This window comes from Nesoenas mayeri, assembly GCF_963082525.1.
Source record: "Nesoenas mayeri genome assembly, chromosome: 18".
Lineage (NCBI taxonomy): Eukaryota > Metazoa > Chordata > Aves > Columbiformes > Columbidae > Nesoenas > Nesoenas mayeri.
The window spans coordinates 2,695,763-2,709,250 of NC_137566.1; the positions used below are offsets into that span (position 1 = coordinate 2,695,763).

Below are 13,488 nucleotides of genomic sequence, written 5' to 3' on the forward strand. Positions count from 1 at the left end.
TCCTGCTGTGCTTCCCAGACAGTCTGACAGCACCAAGCACAGCCAGGAACACCCAAAAACCAAACCAAGGCTTTTGAACTGCCTTGGACAGCTGTTCTCGAGACCCGCTGGCCCTATGGAAACACGAAACAAGAGGTGACGGTTCCAAGGCACAAACTCCCTGTTGCAGCCAACTAAGAACCCATTTTGTTCCTATCTTGACCTTTGTTGTGAAGTCACTCTTTGGCTGCCAGTTCTGCGCTGAGAAAGCGATTGGCAAACACTTCTAAAGCATCTTCCTACAGGCAAAACTACCAGATTTCTTTCAAAATGAACCTTTCAAAATGAACCACGAACAGCACCCTTGCAGCAGCAGAGACAGCCCGTGCTGTGCGCGACCGCCCTGCCCGCAGCCGGGGGTCCTGACGAGACAACCCACCCTCACAGCACAGCAGCGACACGAGGCCAGGACGGCGGGAGCAAAAGTTCACCCCTGTGATTTGCCAGCAAGGGAAGAGATGTGAAATTCCTTCAGACCCATGTGAACTTCGGGCTAAGTCTGAGGATTTCACAGCTGGAACACTCCATTCTGACTTCCTGCATCCAGGGTTAATTAGTTCAAGCTTGATAAATCCCCTTATCTAAATGGCTCTGCAGAGACAGGCAAAGAACATCAAATAAAAAGGAGAAAAGCAATAACTCTTCCAGCATGTTTTTCTGCCTCTGGAATGAGGACGGGGAGCAGCGCAGAGCCAGAGGAGTTGTGTGACAGCACACATCTGACTGGGCCCACAGAGCAAACTGCTGCAAAAAGGGCACAATTTCTTCTTTTCCTCTGAAAGAAATCACGGAAGGCGGCGCTGGGGCCATCCCGGAGATGTGTGCTCGGAGATGCAAGTAAAAGAACAATCAGAACAGCGTGTCGGAGAGCGTGTCAGGGGCTTGCGCTCCATCCCAAGCGCTGCAGAGAGGGCACTGGCCTCAGTTTCACAATCTATTCAAAAGATAATATCAACTTCCTCTGGACAAGGCTCAGACCTTCTGGATAGAAAGCACTCCCTGATAGCTTGGTATATTATTTAGCCCTTAACATGCCTGTCTGTTCGGCCAACTTTCATCTTGCAGAGATGAATGAACCCCAATGAATTATTACAAGGGAGACCCGGAAGGGCAACGACTGATGAGAGAGGGCACAGACAGACCCTGTTTTGAGGCCAGCACCAGCGGCAGAATGATTCGTGATGACCTAAACCATCCTGAATTAAGGCCAAAGGAGGTTTCAAGGAACAGCAGCACAAGGCTGTAGATTTGTAATTTCGGATTTGCCAAGCCCATGGATGACACGTGCTGGGCAATGCCATGTGCCCATGAGGAGGCAAACGGCAGCAGGCCAGGAAAGCCGTGACAACCCTGGCCGTGGCGGAGGTGACACAGTGATCCTGAGCCAGCAAGGTCCAGCTCGGGCAAGAAGGGAGCAGACAGAGCGCGTGTCTGCCCCACAACGTGCGCTGGGAAAGCAATCAGACAAGTATCTACTAGAGAAGTGGATCACAAACCTCAATCCAACCCTGAGCTCCCGACCTGTCAGCTCAGGCTCTTCCAGTACAGACAGTAAAGCAAGACTGAGTTATTGCATGATTTTGTGCCATGGCATTAAGTACCACACCACGTCACCAGGTCTTTGGGACACGGTTTAGTGCTAGAGTCAGGTTATGGTTGAACTCGATGATCCTGAGAGTCTCTTCCAACCGAACTGATTCTATTCTAGAACCACTGACTCGGTTTTGTTTCTTAATGTAGATCCATTTGGATCAAAGTCTCCAATGAAAGTCTCCTCCTGCTGACCAAGCACCAAAAGCAGAGTCTTCATCTTACAGGCAGAACAGCTGTTCATCCGTCCTCTGCGAACCCGCTCCGCACACTGGCAGGGAGGCAGAAAGAGTAGCAAATCTGAAGAATGTAGTTTACATCAAAAACATGGAAAAAGCCATTCAAAGCTGTGATGAGAGCAGAGATTAGATTCGCTCATTACATGAAGCTCTGCTCATTGCAGCATTAGAAGTCCCCTTTGTGTCCCATGGCTCCAAACCAGTCCAGGGTAATTTAGATCCAGGTGCCTGTTGCTCCCAACACCTCAGGAGATCCCTCCAGGCCTGGCCCTCCTCACCAACTCGCTGCTTCACATGGAGTTTTGGGGGAGCAGGTTTAACCTTGCAAGGAAACAGAATCACAGAATCACAGAATCGACTGGGTTGGAAAAGACCTCAGAGATCATCCAGTCCAACCCTTGGTCCAACTCCAGCCCATTCACTAGATCATGGGACTAAGTGCCATGTCCAGTCTCAGTTTAAAAACCTCCAGAGATGGTGAGTCCAGCACCTCCCTGGGCAGCCATTCCAACCTTCTCCACCACGGCAGCTGCAGGAAACCAATTCCACCAGCCTGCTGGTTGTCATCACACTTTAAAGATAACAAGTTTGCCTTAGCGTGCAAATTATTCCTAGAGATAAGGATGATTTTGAAGACCAAGATCACAGTCCACTAAATAAATAAACCAGCCCACAACTCAAATGAAGGGGCTCTGAGATTCCACCATGTCTCTTCTTAGAAATCAGTGACCTAAGAAACTACCAAAATTTTTATAAGCTTCTGCTCCATTCCTGAAGTACAACATCGGAGGATGTACTGTGGTCCCTTCAGGCTGGTGGGTGATCCTTTAAGGCCAATCTGAGAAGCATCCCACTGCTCTTTGATTCTGCAAAACTGCAGAGAAGAGAGGAACGTCCACCGAAACTTCCCCACCTCCTTCCACTTACCCATCTAGAAGGCCAAAAAGACAGGTTTAAGATACTCCGCAAAGAGAAGTTCACAGAAGACAAGCCTGCAGCGCTGGCTAGAAACACAACACGCACAGGATGCGATTTAAGCAAAGAAAAATGTATTAATTGGAAGTAACATGTTGCTTATAGGAATCGGTGCAAATGCAAAGGGCAGCTTACCCCAGTGATGGGACCTACACACACAGAAGGACGGGCACAAGAGACACGGAATCGCGCGTTCTTTCCCAGCTGGCGCCATTCTTCCCTCGGGACGGGGTAGAAGGTGCTGGTGAGGACTGGCTGGACGCGCACGGCCCGGCTCAGGACAGACAGAGCTGGAGCCCCCGGCAGGACAGTGCTGGAGCAGCGTGGCCACGTGCACTACAGCTCGGATATAAACCTCATATGGTTAAAATGTTCCTGCCACCTCACTGAAAGGGAAGACTTGGAAAACGACACGGCACCCAAACTGGGACACAAAGCTGCTCCTCCCAGAGAGGCGAGTGCTCATCAGTGCTTTTGTAAGGACAGACTGTGAGCTTTACTCTGCCTCGGTGAGACCACACCTGGAATCTTGTGTCCAGTTGTGGCCCCTCAGCTCCAGCAGGACAGGGAACTGCTGCAGAGAGTCCAGCGCAGCCACCAAGATGCTGCAGGGAGTGGAGCATCTCCCGTGTGAGGAAAGGCTGAGGGAGCTGGGGCTCTGGAGCTGGACAAGAGGACACTGAGGGGGGACTCATTCCTGGGGATCAATATGGAAAGGGGCAGTGTCAGGAGGATGGAGCCAGGCTCTGCTGGTGACAACCAGGGACAGGACAAGGGGCAATGGGTGCAAACTGGAACACAGGAGGTTCCACTTAAATTTGAGAAGAAACTTGTTGGGGGTGAGGGTGGCAGAGCCTGGCCCAGGCTGCCCAGGGGGTTGTGGAGTCTCCTTCTGTGCAGACATTCCAACCCGCCTGGACACCTTCCTGTGTAACCTCATCTGGGTGCTCCTGCTCCATAGGGGGATTGCACTGGGTGAGCTTTCCAGGGCCCTTCAACCCCTCACATTCTGGGATTCTTTGATTCTTTGCCTTCGACACGAGGACAGATTTAACCAGAGAAATTTCCAGTATGAGTTTCTACTATTTTTCCATTTTAAAGACTGTCCGCGTTTATAAGTAACTTTTAACCAGTCACTTCTCCAGTCAAGTCTGAATTAAATGGCACCTTTAAATACACAGAATGCAACCTGGTGTCATCTCACAGCAATTAAATATGGCCGAACCAGGGGGATACGCTGGCTTGTGGTGGGGGACAGCACATCTGAGATCGCAGACCTGGCATGACAAACTCACCACGACAACTGTTGTCCAAGATAAAACGTTTGGCCAATAATAGCAGTGCAAGGCGAAGCAGTACACAGGACACGGACCTCACCTTCAGGCAATGGGGTTTCTCAACCCAATTACTGACACCCGCATTAGCTGAAATGCAAAAATAAAAAATCCTTAGCTGCCCAAGCACAACCTACAAAGCTCTTAGGATTTTAAGTTTGATCTCAAATAAGAGACGGTGAAGCACAAGACCCATCTGCCTACCAATACTTGAAGTCACTTTAACAAGCAACAGGAATGAGAACAATAAGGAGCAAATGCCAAGCGATTCAGGAGTTCTTGGCACAAGGAGATGTGTAACACAACTGATAAATCATTTTAGTGAAATGACTTTCATGAAGAACAAACACTAACTCCGTACACACCGACGTGTTCCTGGTGACACAAGTTTAAACTGTGTTGGGACAACACCCAAACCGTCTGTCTTGTACTCAGGGACCAGGATCCAAACCCTTCTCCTGGCCTTTGCAATAACATTTACAAGTTTTCGGGTGCAGAGTGGTCAACATTCAACTTCTATTAAATCAGGACTAGCCAGATATAAAGCAGGGTGGGAGGGGTCTATTTTTATCTTTGATTATCCAAGCACAGATCAAAGGCTCTGCAATACAGTTAACACTCCAAGGGCTCTTGATAGCGAAAGGATGTTTGTCCAGTCACCATAGAGAAAGCAATGTAAAACATCCTGTCCGTGGCACGATAAGGTATCAGGATGAGAAGCGGAGACGGGGCTGCGGGGGGAGGCAGTGAGAACTGGTTTGTTTAAATGACTTGTGCAAGTTTGGCAGAGACGCGATATTAATTATTTCTGCAGAAGTCAGAGCCTGCCCAGCACTGAGGCCAAACAGCCGTGTGAAGAGGAAACATCCTGTGCAGCGGGCCGGGCGCTGTGTGCACACGTGAGAGCGGCGCGCTGCGTGGGCTGGGGATCTCCCCTTGTGGCACAGCAGAAACCTGCCTGAAATGATGCAGCATGTGTCTCTGCTCTGAGGCAGAGGGTCAAAGCTGTTACGGGAGTCCAGATCAATGTTCATTGTCCCCATGTATGTTAGAGGCTTCTCTCTTCCCCGATATTTCGTTGCAAGCTGTGGCTGATCACCTTTGAGTCATCTCATAAGGTGGATGCTCTATGGCAATTTATTATGGAAATTTTCCCTTTCACATTTCGATTATGGCTCTGCTCTGCTCAATTAAACCAGGCCCAAGGCATGCAGATACCTTCCCTGTAAGCCCAAACTGGAGTCCATTAGAAACCTAAGTGAATTTGGGGTTCCTTTCTCTGATTTTTGCCATGTTGCAAACACACCACCACCTCCTAATGAAAGACACTTGAGACTGCAGGTCACCTCTTTACACTCTGCTTGTGTTCTTCTAATGACCTGAAACATCCCAGCTGCCAATGACACAAGTAAGACTTGAGATCACAGCCCTCTCTGCTCACGGCCTCTCCTGGAAACGGGGAACCAAGCCCACTCACCAGTGCAGGGACCAGCCCACCCAGCTGCCACGGGCACAGCTTCTCACACTGAACCAGAGAACTGGGTCTCAGCACGGGCAGGGGAGGAAGCGTTCGGACCTGGGGGTGCTGATCGACAGTGGCTGAACATGAGCCAGTGTGCCCAGGTGGCCAAAAGGCGACCAGCATTCTGGCTTGTATCAGGAATAGTGCGGCCAGCAGGTCTAGAGAAGTGATTGTCCCCTTGTAGCCAGCACTGGTGGGGCCCCACTTCAAATCCTGGGGTCAGTTTTGGGCCCCTCACACCAAGAAAGGCCTTGAGGTGCTGGAGCGAGTGGAGAGAAGGGAACGGAGCTGGTGAGGGGCTGGAGCACAAGTGTGATGGAGCGGCTGAGAGACCTGGGGGGTTCAGCTGGAGAACAGGAGCTGAGGGGAGACCTTCTGATCTCTGAACTGCCTGAAAGGAGCTTGGAGCCAGGGGGGTCGGGCTCTGCTCCCCAGGAACAAGCGTCAGGAGCAGAGGAAACGGCCTCAAGTTGCACCAGGGGAGGTTGAGGTTGGATCTGGGAACCATTTCTTCCCCAAAGGGCTGTGGGGCATTGGAACAGGCTGCCCAGGGCAGTGCTGGAGTCACCATCCCTGGAGGGTTGGACAGACGGACATGAGGGTCTCAGGACACGGGGCAGCGCCAGGGGTGGGTTAATGGCTGGACTCGATGATCTTTAGGGTCTTTTCCAACCAAACTGATTCCAAGATTCTATGTGCTGTTCAGCGCAGTGACCACCCAGTGCAGTTCCACCATCAGCAGCAGGCACCCACCAGGGAGCACCGATGGGAGCTAAAACACACACACACACACACACGCGTGACTGACCTCAGCAGCCTTCCTGTGGTCGTCCTCATTCTCCAGCATCTGGACATCCACCCCAAGGCAGCGAAGATAGCGCCCGAGGCCTTGCAGCATGTTATCACAGACCACGCTGAACTCCTTCGGGGAGATGGGAGCAGGGGGACACGAGGTCTCCTTTTGGTGTCCTTTGCATTGCTACAGGAAGGCAAGAGACCCATAAGCAGCAGAATAGAAATGTGATTTCCAGGACATTCGTGTTTTGCCTCCCTGCAATCACCCACCATGGCAAATCCAACTGTCCCTGTCCACCTGTATGACAGTTTCCTTCACCCTCTGAAACATCTCTAGTTCCCTCTTCATGTCCTTTCTGGCCTCCTGTGCTCTACACAGACATTCATTTTCATCAAGCCACAGAAACACATCTTTAAGACTGCTATTCCCCTATTAAATTAGACTGCAATTAATACACATATGCCAAAGTGCTGATTTGGGAAGGAGATCTGACAGACACAGGGAGAAACAGGTAGAGAAAGCAACCACGTCAGCTTTGTTATCTTTGGAAGTTTAAAAATAGGCAGGGCCTGAATTCTGTTTATTTTATTTCAAATGTCTGCAGCCGAGGGAGTTCCTGCAGTTGGAGACTTTGTCGTTGGGAGACTCCCAGAAGTACAATAGCTAAATTCATGGAGAAGGGAAGTTATGAAGGAATGTCCAATGTTCAGCTTTGCCTCCAGGAGCTGGAATGAGCTGGGACGAGTGCAGGACACAGCCACCAACTCTGCTACATGGCCTGTGCAACCAGAGTCACTGCAGCTCCCGAGCTCTGCAGGAGCTGACGGGGGCTGGAAATGCTGCGTGCACCACGGGGCTGACCATGAGCACCAGCTCAGAGCCCAGAGCTCAGTCTGCGTGTCGCTGCACCTCCCGGAGCTGGGACCTGCGCCCCCAGCACGGGGCACACTGGACTGTCCCCAGCTCCTGCAAGGACCGTGGTGGCCGCAGCGCTGCCCTGGGACATCAGCGCGCTGTGACAACGGGCCATCCTGACCCTCCGATGCCGAGGTAGTTGGAAGACATGAACCCTGTGCTGCTGCCTCTGTTCAAACAGATGTGAAGGAGCAGCAGCTGACTCTGAGCTAGTGTTTATTCCATGGCCAGCAATGTCATCTGTAGCTTTTTTCTCACGTTTCATGCCAGCAAAGAGCAAAAAGCTTATCCAGGAGAAGAGTGTCATTAGCCCCACTTCAGACAGCGGATCAGGAAACACTAGGAAAGAGAACTGGGAGCCATGCAGGAGAAATCTGCTGGTTTGAGTCCCAGTCCAGGTTTTAGCAACTCCCTCTCGGCTGATGAATGTGACTGTGCGAACACAAAGATGACCCGTGAGTTCACAAGGTAATTCAAGCCTCAAGTACTTACTTTTCCCATCTCTGGAGCAGCTAGTTCAATCTGTTTTAACACACAATAATACTTGCCTGAACGCAGAATGCTTAGGAAACTACTGAGCAGCTTTGTGTTTTACTGCCTGCCCAGGACTAACGGGACACTGCACATGTACACACACTTGGTAAGGAGGATCCTGCAGAGGTGGCTATTAGCAATAGCATCTCCATCCAACCATGGAAGGCAGGATTGACTTCAGGAGCTAAACACACATTTGGGACTACTCAGAAGGATGCACATAGTGAGTCTTCTCAGTTAATCAATGACAATTTTTCTGCCAATGTTCTCATAGTTCATAAACAACTGGATGGTTGCATTTTAAAAGTAAAACTTTATTACTGAGAGAGAGGGATTGGTCACGTTCCAAAATATTTAAGCAGAGTCACACAGCTCCAAGTTACGTCAGGTGGAGTTTTAAGGCCCTGCCACAGTGTACGTGACAAGGGGAGGCCAGTCCTGGAGTGCGTGGTGGTGCTCACGGGAACAGAGACCAGCCATCGGCAGAAAGGATTTCGTGATGGATTGGTTTTGGTGTTGTTTGTTCTAACTCTGCAGAGTTCTGGTCCAGGCACAATAAAGGAGGCATTCCTAATGGGACACCAAAGCGTAGAAGCTCAGTTAAAAGCAAAAGTAAGGAAGTCAGAGTTTTGAAACCTCATTGACACAACACCTCGGTCACGGGGTTCAAACCCTCACCCCCGAGGAGACGTGAAGGAGCTTTTCCAGCAGCAAGGTCAGTGGGCTTGTGCCACACAGGGCTGGACCAGCGTTTTCAAAGACAAAGGAACCTAAAATTGTAGGGAAAGCTGAACCCAGGCAGACAAAGGACAAACCACATCATACCAGCACAGGGGAGGAGAGAGGAAGATGTTTGCTGCAACAGTCCTGAGAACAGGCCAGGAAAAGGCATGCCGGGCATGGCTCATAGTGCGACTGACAGACATGGCAACATATGATTTGCAGGGGTCCTGAGCAACATGCAGCTCTTTGAAGATGTTTACAAACCTGTCCAGAAGGTGACAGGGCTTCTTGTTTATTCAGCTGCTTCTTTGCCCTGGGTTTCATGCTTGGTTTTCCCACCAGACTCCTAGTCAGGTCTGAGCTCAGACCGAAGCTCTCCGGATCCTTACAGAGCTTCTCGTAGATCTCCAGCAAGCAGTATGCATCGGAGGCTGAAAATAAGGGAGTATGAGCCTCAGCTGATTTCATTCAAAAGTAAACAAGAGGCTTTCCTGACGCAAGGAAGAGCTCTCAGCTTTGGAAACACCACTGAACACAACCGACCTGTGAAGCTCCAGCTCACTAATGCCATACCCCACACCCTTTCACTGATCAGTGAGCATCACAACCTCACACGCCATCACAAAGAGCTCAAAACGACAGGCCCTCTGCTGCCTAATGTAATGCTGACTCTAATGTAATGCAAATTGTAGTTTGCCCGTCCAAACCACCACGTGAGATAGCTTCAGCCAACCCATTTTACTCTCCATTGTTACTGAGCAGTGGCTTGCCCACGGTTTATCACCACATCTCAGCTATGGGAAGGTAACTTCCCCATTAGATGTAATATCTTAAAAAGTAATAACTGAGTTGTTTGCAATCGCCTGCCTACACGCACTGCCATGCGGCTCCTGCTCCCTGCAACGGGAACTCTCTAAGTCTCCAAGCCAGTTTTACAAGTCCTAGTGATTAATTTTTGTGGGAACTGTGTCAGCTTCAAGGATAGCTGAATCTAACAAAGGGCTGGTTCGCTTCAGTAGACTGTCCTTTGATGCCCCAGGAAAAGACTTAGACCCAGACTTCTGACTCTGGGGTAATCAGCAATAAACTCCACTGGTCCCTCCACAGCACCAATTCTGTGCTGCAGTTTCTGACTCCATGTCTACCCATTTTTAACAAGCACTGCGCTCTGACAAATGAACACAGCACTTGTTTCCCAGAAAGGCTGTGAAATGAGGCAGAAGGAAGTGGACTTTCTTCCTTTCGCTTACTGAGAGGAGTTTCCACTGAGGTGGTATTTCATCAGCCAAAATCTGCAAAGCACAGGAATTCTTTCATAAGGGAAATAATGAATCACTGGACAGTTTAAACTTCAACCATTAAAGCCATGTCCACAAAAGGACAGGTATAACATGTGCTGGCTTCTCTGAACAGGAACTAATCTGCAAAGCCATTTTCTTCATTTGCTACTTAACAATCTTCCTGGTGACACAGAACAAACGCAGCCTGCAATGGCCAACCTGCAGCACCCTGCCGCAGCGCGCAGACCTGCATACAGGATCTGTTCCTCCCGGAGAGGCCGCTTCTCCCAGTTGGACAGCTGCTCTGTCTTATCCAGAGGCTTCCCCAGCACGTGCTGCACCAAGAGGCTGAGTCCTTTCTCCGGCTGCCTGCACCCTCTGTCCTCGTTGCTCTGCTCTGGGGACACGACGTCGACCTTCCGGCCGCCCTTCTTCCAGTCCATGGAGCCCTTCTGCAGCTGGTGGAGAGAAAAGGATATAAACCACATGGTTATCAAACAGCTTCTGCAACAGCACCTATTCCAGTGGGTGAGGCCATGCAGCAACCCTATCATTTTATCTCTTGCCTGGCATACTGAATCCCGTTGTCTCAGACAAGGGCTGGGATGGCATTAGATAAATACAGCGTCTGGTTATTTGTTTAACAAACACACTGGCTGGAAAGAAATCTGTTTCAGAGCCAGGGAAGGAAAAAGAAGCGCATTGTGGTACAGCGTTGCGTGAGGGCAGCGGGGCTGTGGGTGCGCAGTCTGCAGGGTGCTCAGCCGTGCTGGAGGCTGTTGGGCACCGACCCAATAAACCAACAGCAACGGTAGAACAGCATCTTCCTCCTCCTAGTTCCAGGGGGAAGGTGGGCAGAGGCCTTTCTGCAGCTGCCACTTCTCAGATTAAACTGAGGCAATAGCTGTTGGCAGGTACTCCAGACTCTGCAGCACTTCCCAGGTTAAGCTATCAGTCCCAAAGATCTGGGTTCACCTCAATCCACAGCATCAAATACACTCTGCAAATTTTACTCATTAAAATGGTTGTCCTTAACATTTCTGCAGACTGGTAAAAACTGCTGCGTGCAGGCCCAGAGACAGCTGTCCTTCAGCTGAACACGAACTCCCGTGCTGAAACCACAGCGGCCCTCCTATGAACACCACGAGTTCTCTGCAAACCACCAACTCCGTATCTGCTTCAATACTGCGCGATCTTGGAATATCCCAGTTTCTACAAGAATTTACTTACTGCCTTCAAGTCTGACTTGTGCTCAGAAGCTTTGTCCCAGCTGAATGGAGCTGTCTCCATTCCAATTGCTTTAACATAGCTTTTATAAAGGCTACGGAAAGTGTCAGTATGCACTGAGCTCTAACTTCGCAGCTGATGAAAACTAAATGCTTCTGTGTTTCCTTACAGAATCACATCACTCCCAAACCACAAGTGGAAAAGGTCTGTTTACCCATTTAGCCATCTCCCTGCCAAAACAGGATCCAAAAAGACAATGCTGTCAATTCACGACAGGTATTTATTAATATGAGCACAGGCAGGAGACACAACTTTCCATATCTTCCTGGGTTCATCCTTACTTGTTTGTCTATTGTGAGCAGGTCCACCACACCTTGTGCTTGCTTGTCCGTGTCTTTCAAAGCCGACCACGTGGCCGTGAGGCTGCTGAGGTCTCCAGACATCCCATAACCTGGAGGGAAAACAAGCCCAAATCACACAGGTAGGAAAACCCAAATCACAGCTAATGCACCACAGCTTCTTCTAGCTCAGAGTCAAAATGCTGATGATACATGGATGAACATTGGTGGGGAGACTGTTTGGATATGGAAAAAGGCAGATTCCCATCTCTCCTGTTCCGAAAAGATGCTCCTGCGTATTGAGGTTGGGAGAGAAGAGTTGGTTGAAAATGCTGAGTTTAAGATCAACTTACTTAAAAACTGCCAAGTCGGGGACAGACAATTATGGATTTGTCCTGGAACTCCTGCCAAAAGCCTCCAAACAGAATCTAAAACCAGGTATAATGATCTGGTGTCCAGCACAGCAGCTTTGGGACAGGGCACTTCCCCAGACCACTGCAGAATGGGTGCAAGTCAGGGTTTAGTGTGGGACTAAGACAATCCCAAGTCCAAGGTGGGCAGCGAAATCAGAAATCTTGGGTCTGACCTGAACTGGGGAGACATTCCTGTCATTCCCAGTCACTCTGCTCACTCTGCTCCTGGCATGGCAGTATCTGAACAAAAGCTGGTTCCACGGTAAGGGGGTGTAGAGAATGAAAACCCCAAGAGGATCTAGGAATTGCACAAAATAAGCTGTGTAAAGACCTGAGGCAGGGAGAAAAGATGCGTGTTACCTAGTTTAGTGATGGTTGCATCTGAATAGAGCCTCTGGATGAAATGGGGAAGCTTCTCCTTCTCAGCCTCCGTCACAGCTTGCTCGAGGAGCCGTGGCAAGTCGAGCAGGAACACCTCATCGTGCAGAGCAAGCTGAAGGAGGGACACACGGGGCTTCCCGACCATGCCGAACGACGGCTTCCACTCCATGTCAATGCCAACAACCTGCCCCGGCTGCAACACAGACAGAAGCCTTCTTCACCTGGAGACGGCCAGTGCTGGAGGGCAGCATGGACAGGCCCTGGCCGCAGCACCAGCATCTCCGCTCCAATAACTGCATTTCTTTGCTAGTGTGTGAACTGCTGCAGGGACAGCACACCCGAGTTACCCCACAGGGACCTTTTCCGGCACAGCAATTCCCAGTGTGATTCCAAATCAGACAACCCGAAAGGAAGCAGCTGTTCTTGACTTGGCGAGGGAGACGCTTCGTGGCACATCCAGCCCGTGTGGAGCTGCTGCTCCTCGTCCCTGCAAAGCAAATCCCAGAGGAGCACTCACCCGCAGCACCTTTTCCCAGCACCGCTGCGTCTCTTCCCATGTCTGCAGGAAGTGAATGTTTGCCCGTGGAATAGGAAGCTGGTAATAGTCCTCCTTCTTCCTCTCTTCATGATGATCTGCTCTCGTGGCCTCTTCTACCCTGCACAGAATCCGATGCAACATGCAGAGAGAGGAAACCCTGGATTAGAGGAACATCAGGAAGCCTTGAGCTTCCTGAAGAGAAGCTCCAGGGAGGCCTTAGTGCACCTTTCCGGACTTCAAAGGGGCTGATAAGAAAGATCGGGACAGACTTTTGAGCAGGGCCTGTTGCGATAGGACAAGGGGTGATGGTTTAAACTAAAGGAGGAAGATTCAGGCTGGACATGAGGAAGAAATTGTTGCCCTGAGGGTGGTGAGAGCCTGGCCCAGGTTGGCCAGAGAGGTGGTGGATGAACCATCCCTGGAGACATCCCAGGCCAGGCTGGACGGGGTCTGAGCACCCTGAGCTGGTGAAGATGTCCCTGCCATGGCAGGGGGGGCACTGGGGAGCTGGGAAGGTCCCTTCAACCCAAACCATTCTGTGATTCTAAGCCATATATTTCATCCTGGCCCTCTATTTCCCCAAGCCACTCAACTCTTCCTCCTCCCCTCTCTTTCCTCTCTTTCCCTGTCATCTCAGTCTCTTT

The 13,488-nt window shown here is 50.4% G+C and overlaps 1 protein-coding gene across 1 annotated transcript in view; it reads right to left on the minus strand.

Annotated features, from left to right (window-relative positions):
* EXD3 (exonuclease 3'-5' domain containing 3) overlaps positions 1-13,488 on the minus strand; it is a 296,792-nt gene that overhangs the window by 133,295 nt on the left and 150,009 nt on the right. The window contains exons 13-18 of the mRNA XM_080355777.1: positions 12,824-12,962; positions 12,286-12,499; positions 11,516-11,625; positions 10,195-10,405; positions 8,932-9,098; positions 6,508-6,678 (exon numbers count right to left, since the gene is read on the minus strand). Coding sequence (XP_080211903.1) covers positions 6,508-6,678; positions 8,932-9,098; positions 10,195-10,405; positions 11,516-11,625; positions 12,286-12,499; positions 12,824-12,962 — 1,012 coding nt within the window. The remainder of the gene's footprint in view (positions 1-6,507; positions 6,679-8,931; positions 9,099-10,194; positions 10,406-11,515; positions 11,626-12,285; positions 12,500-12,823; positions 12,963-13,488) is intronic.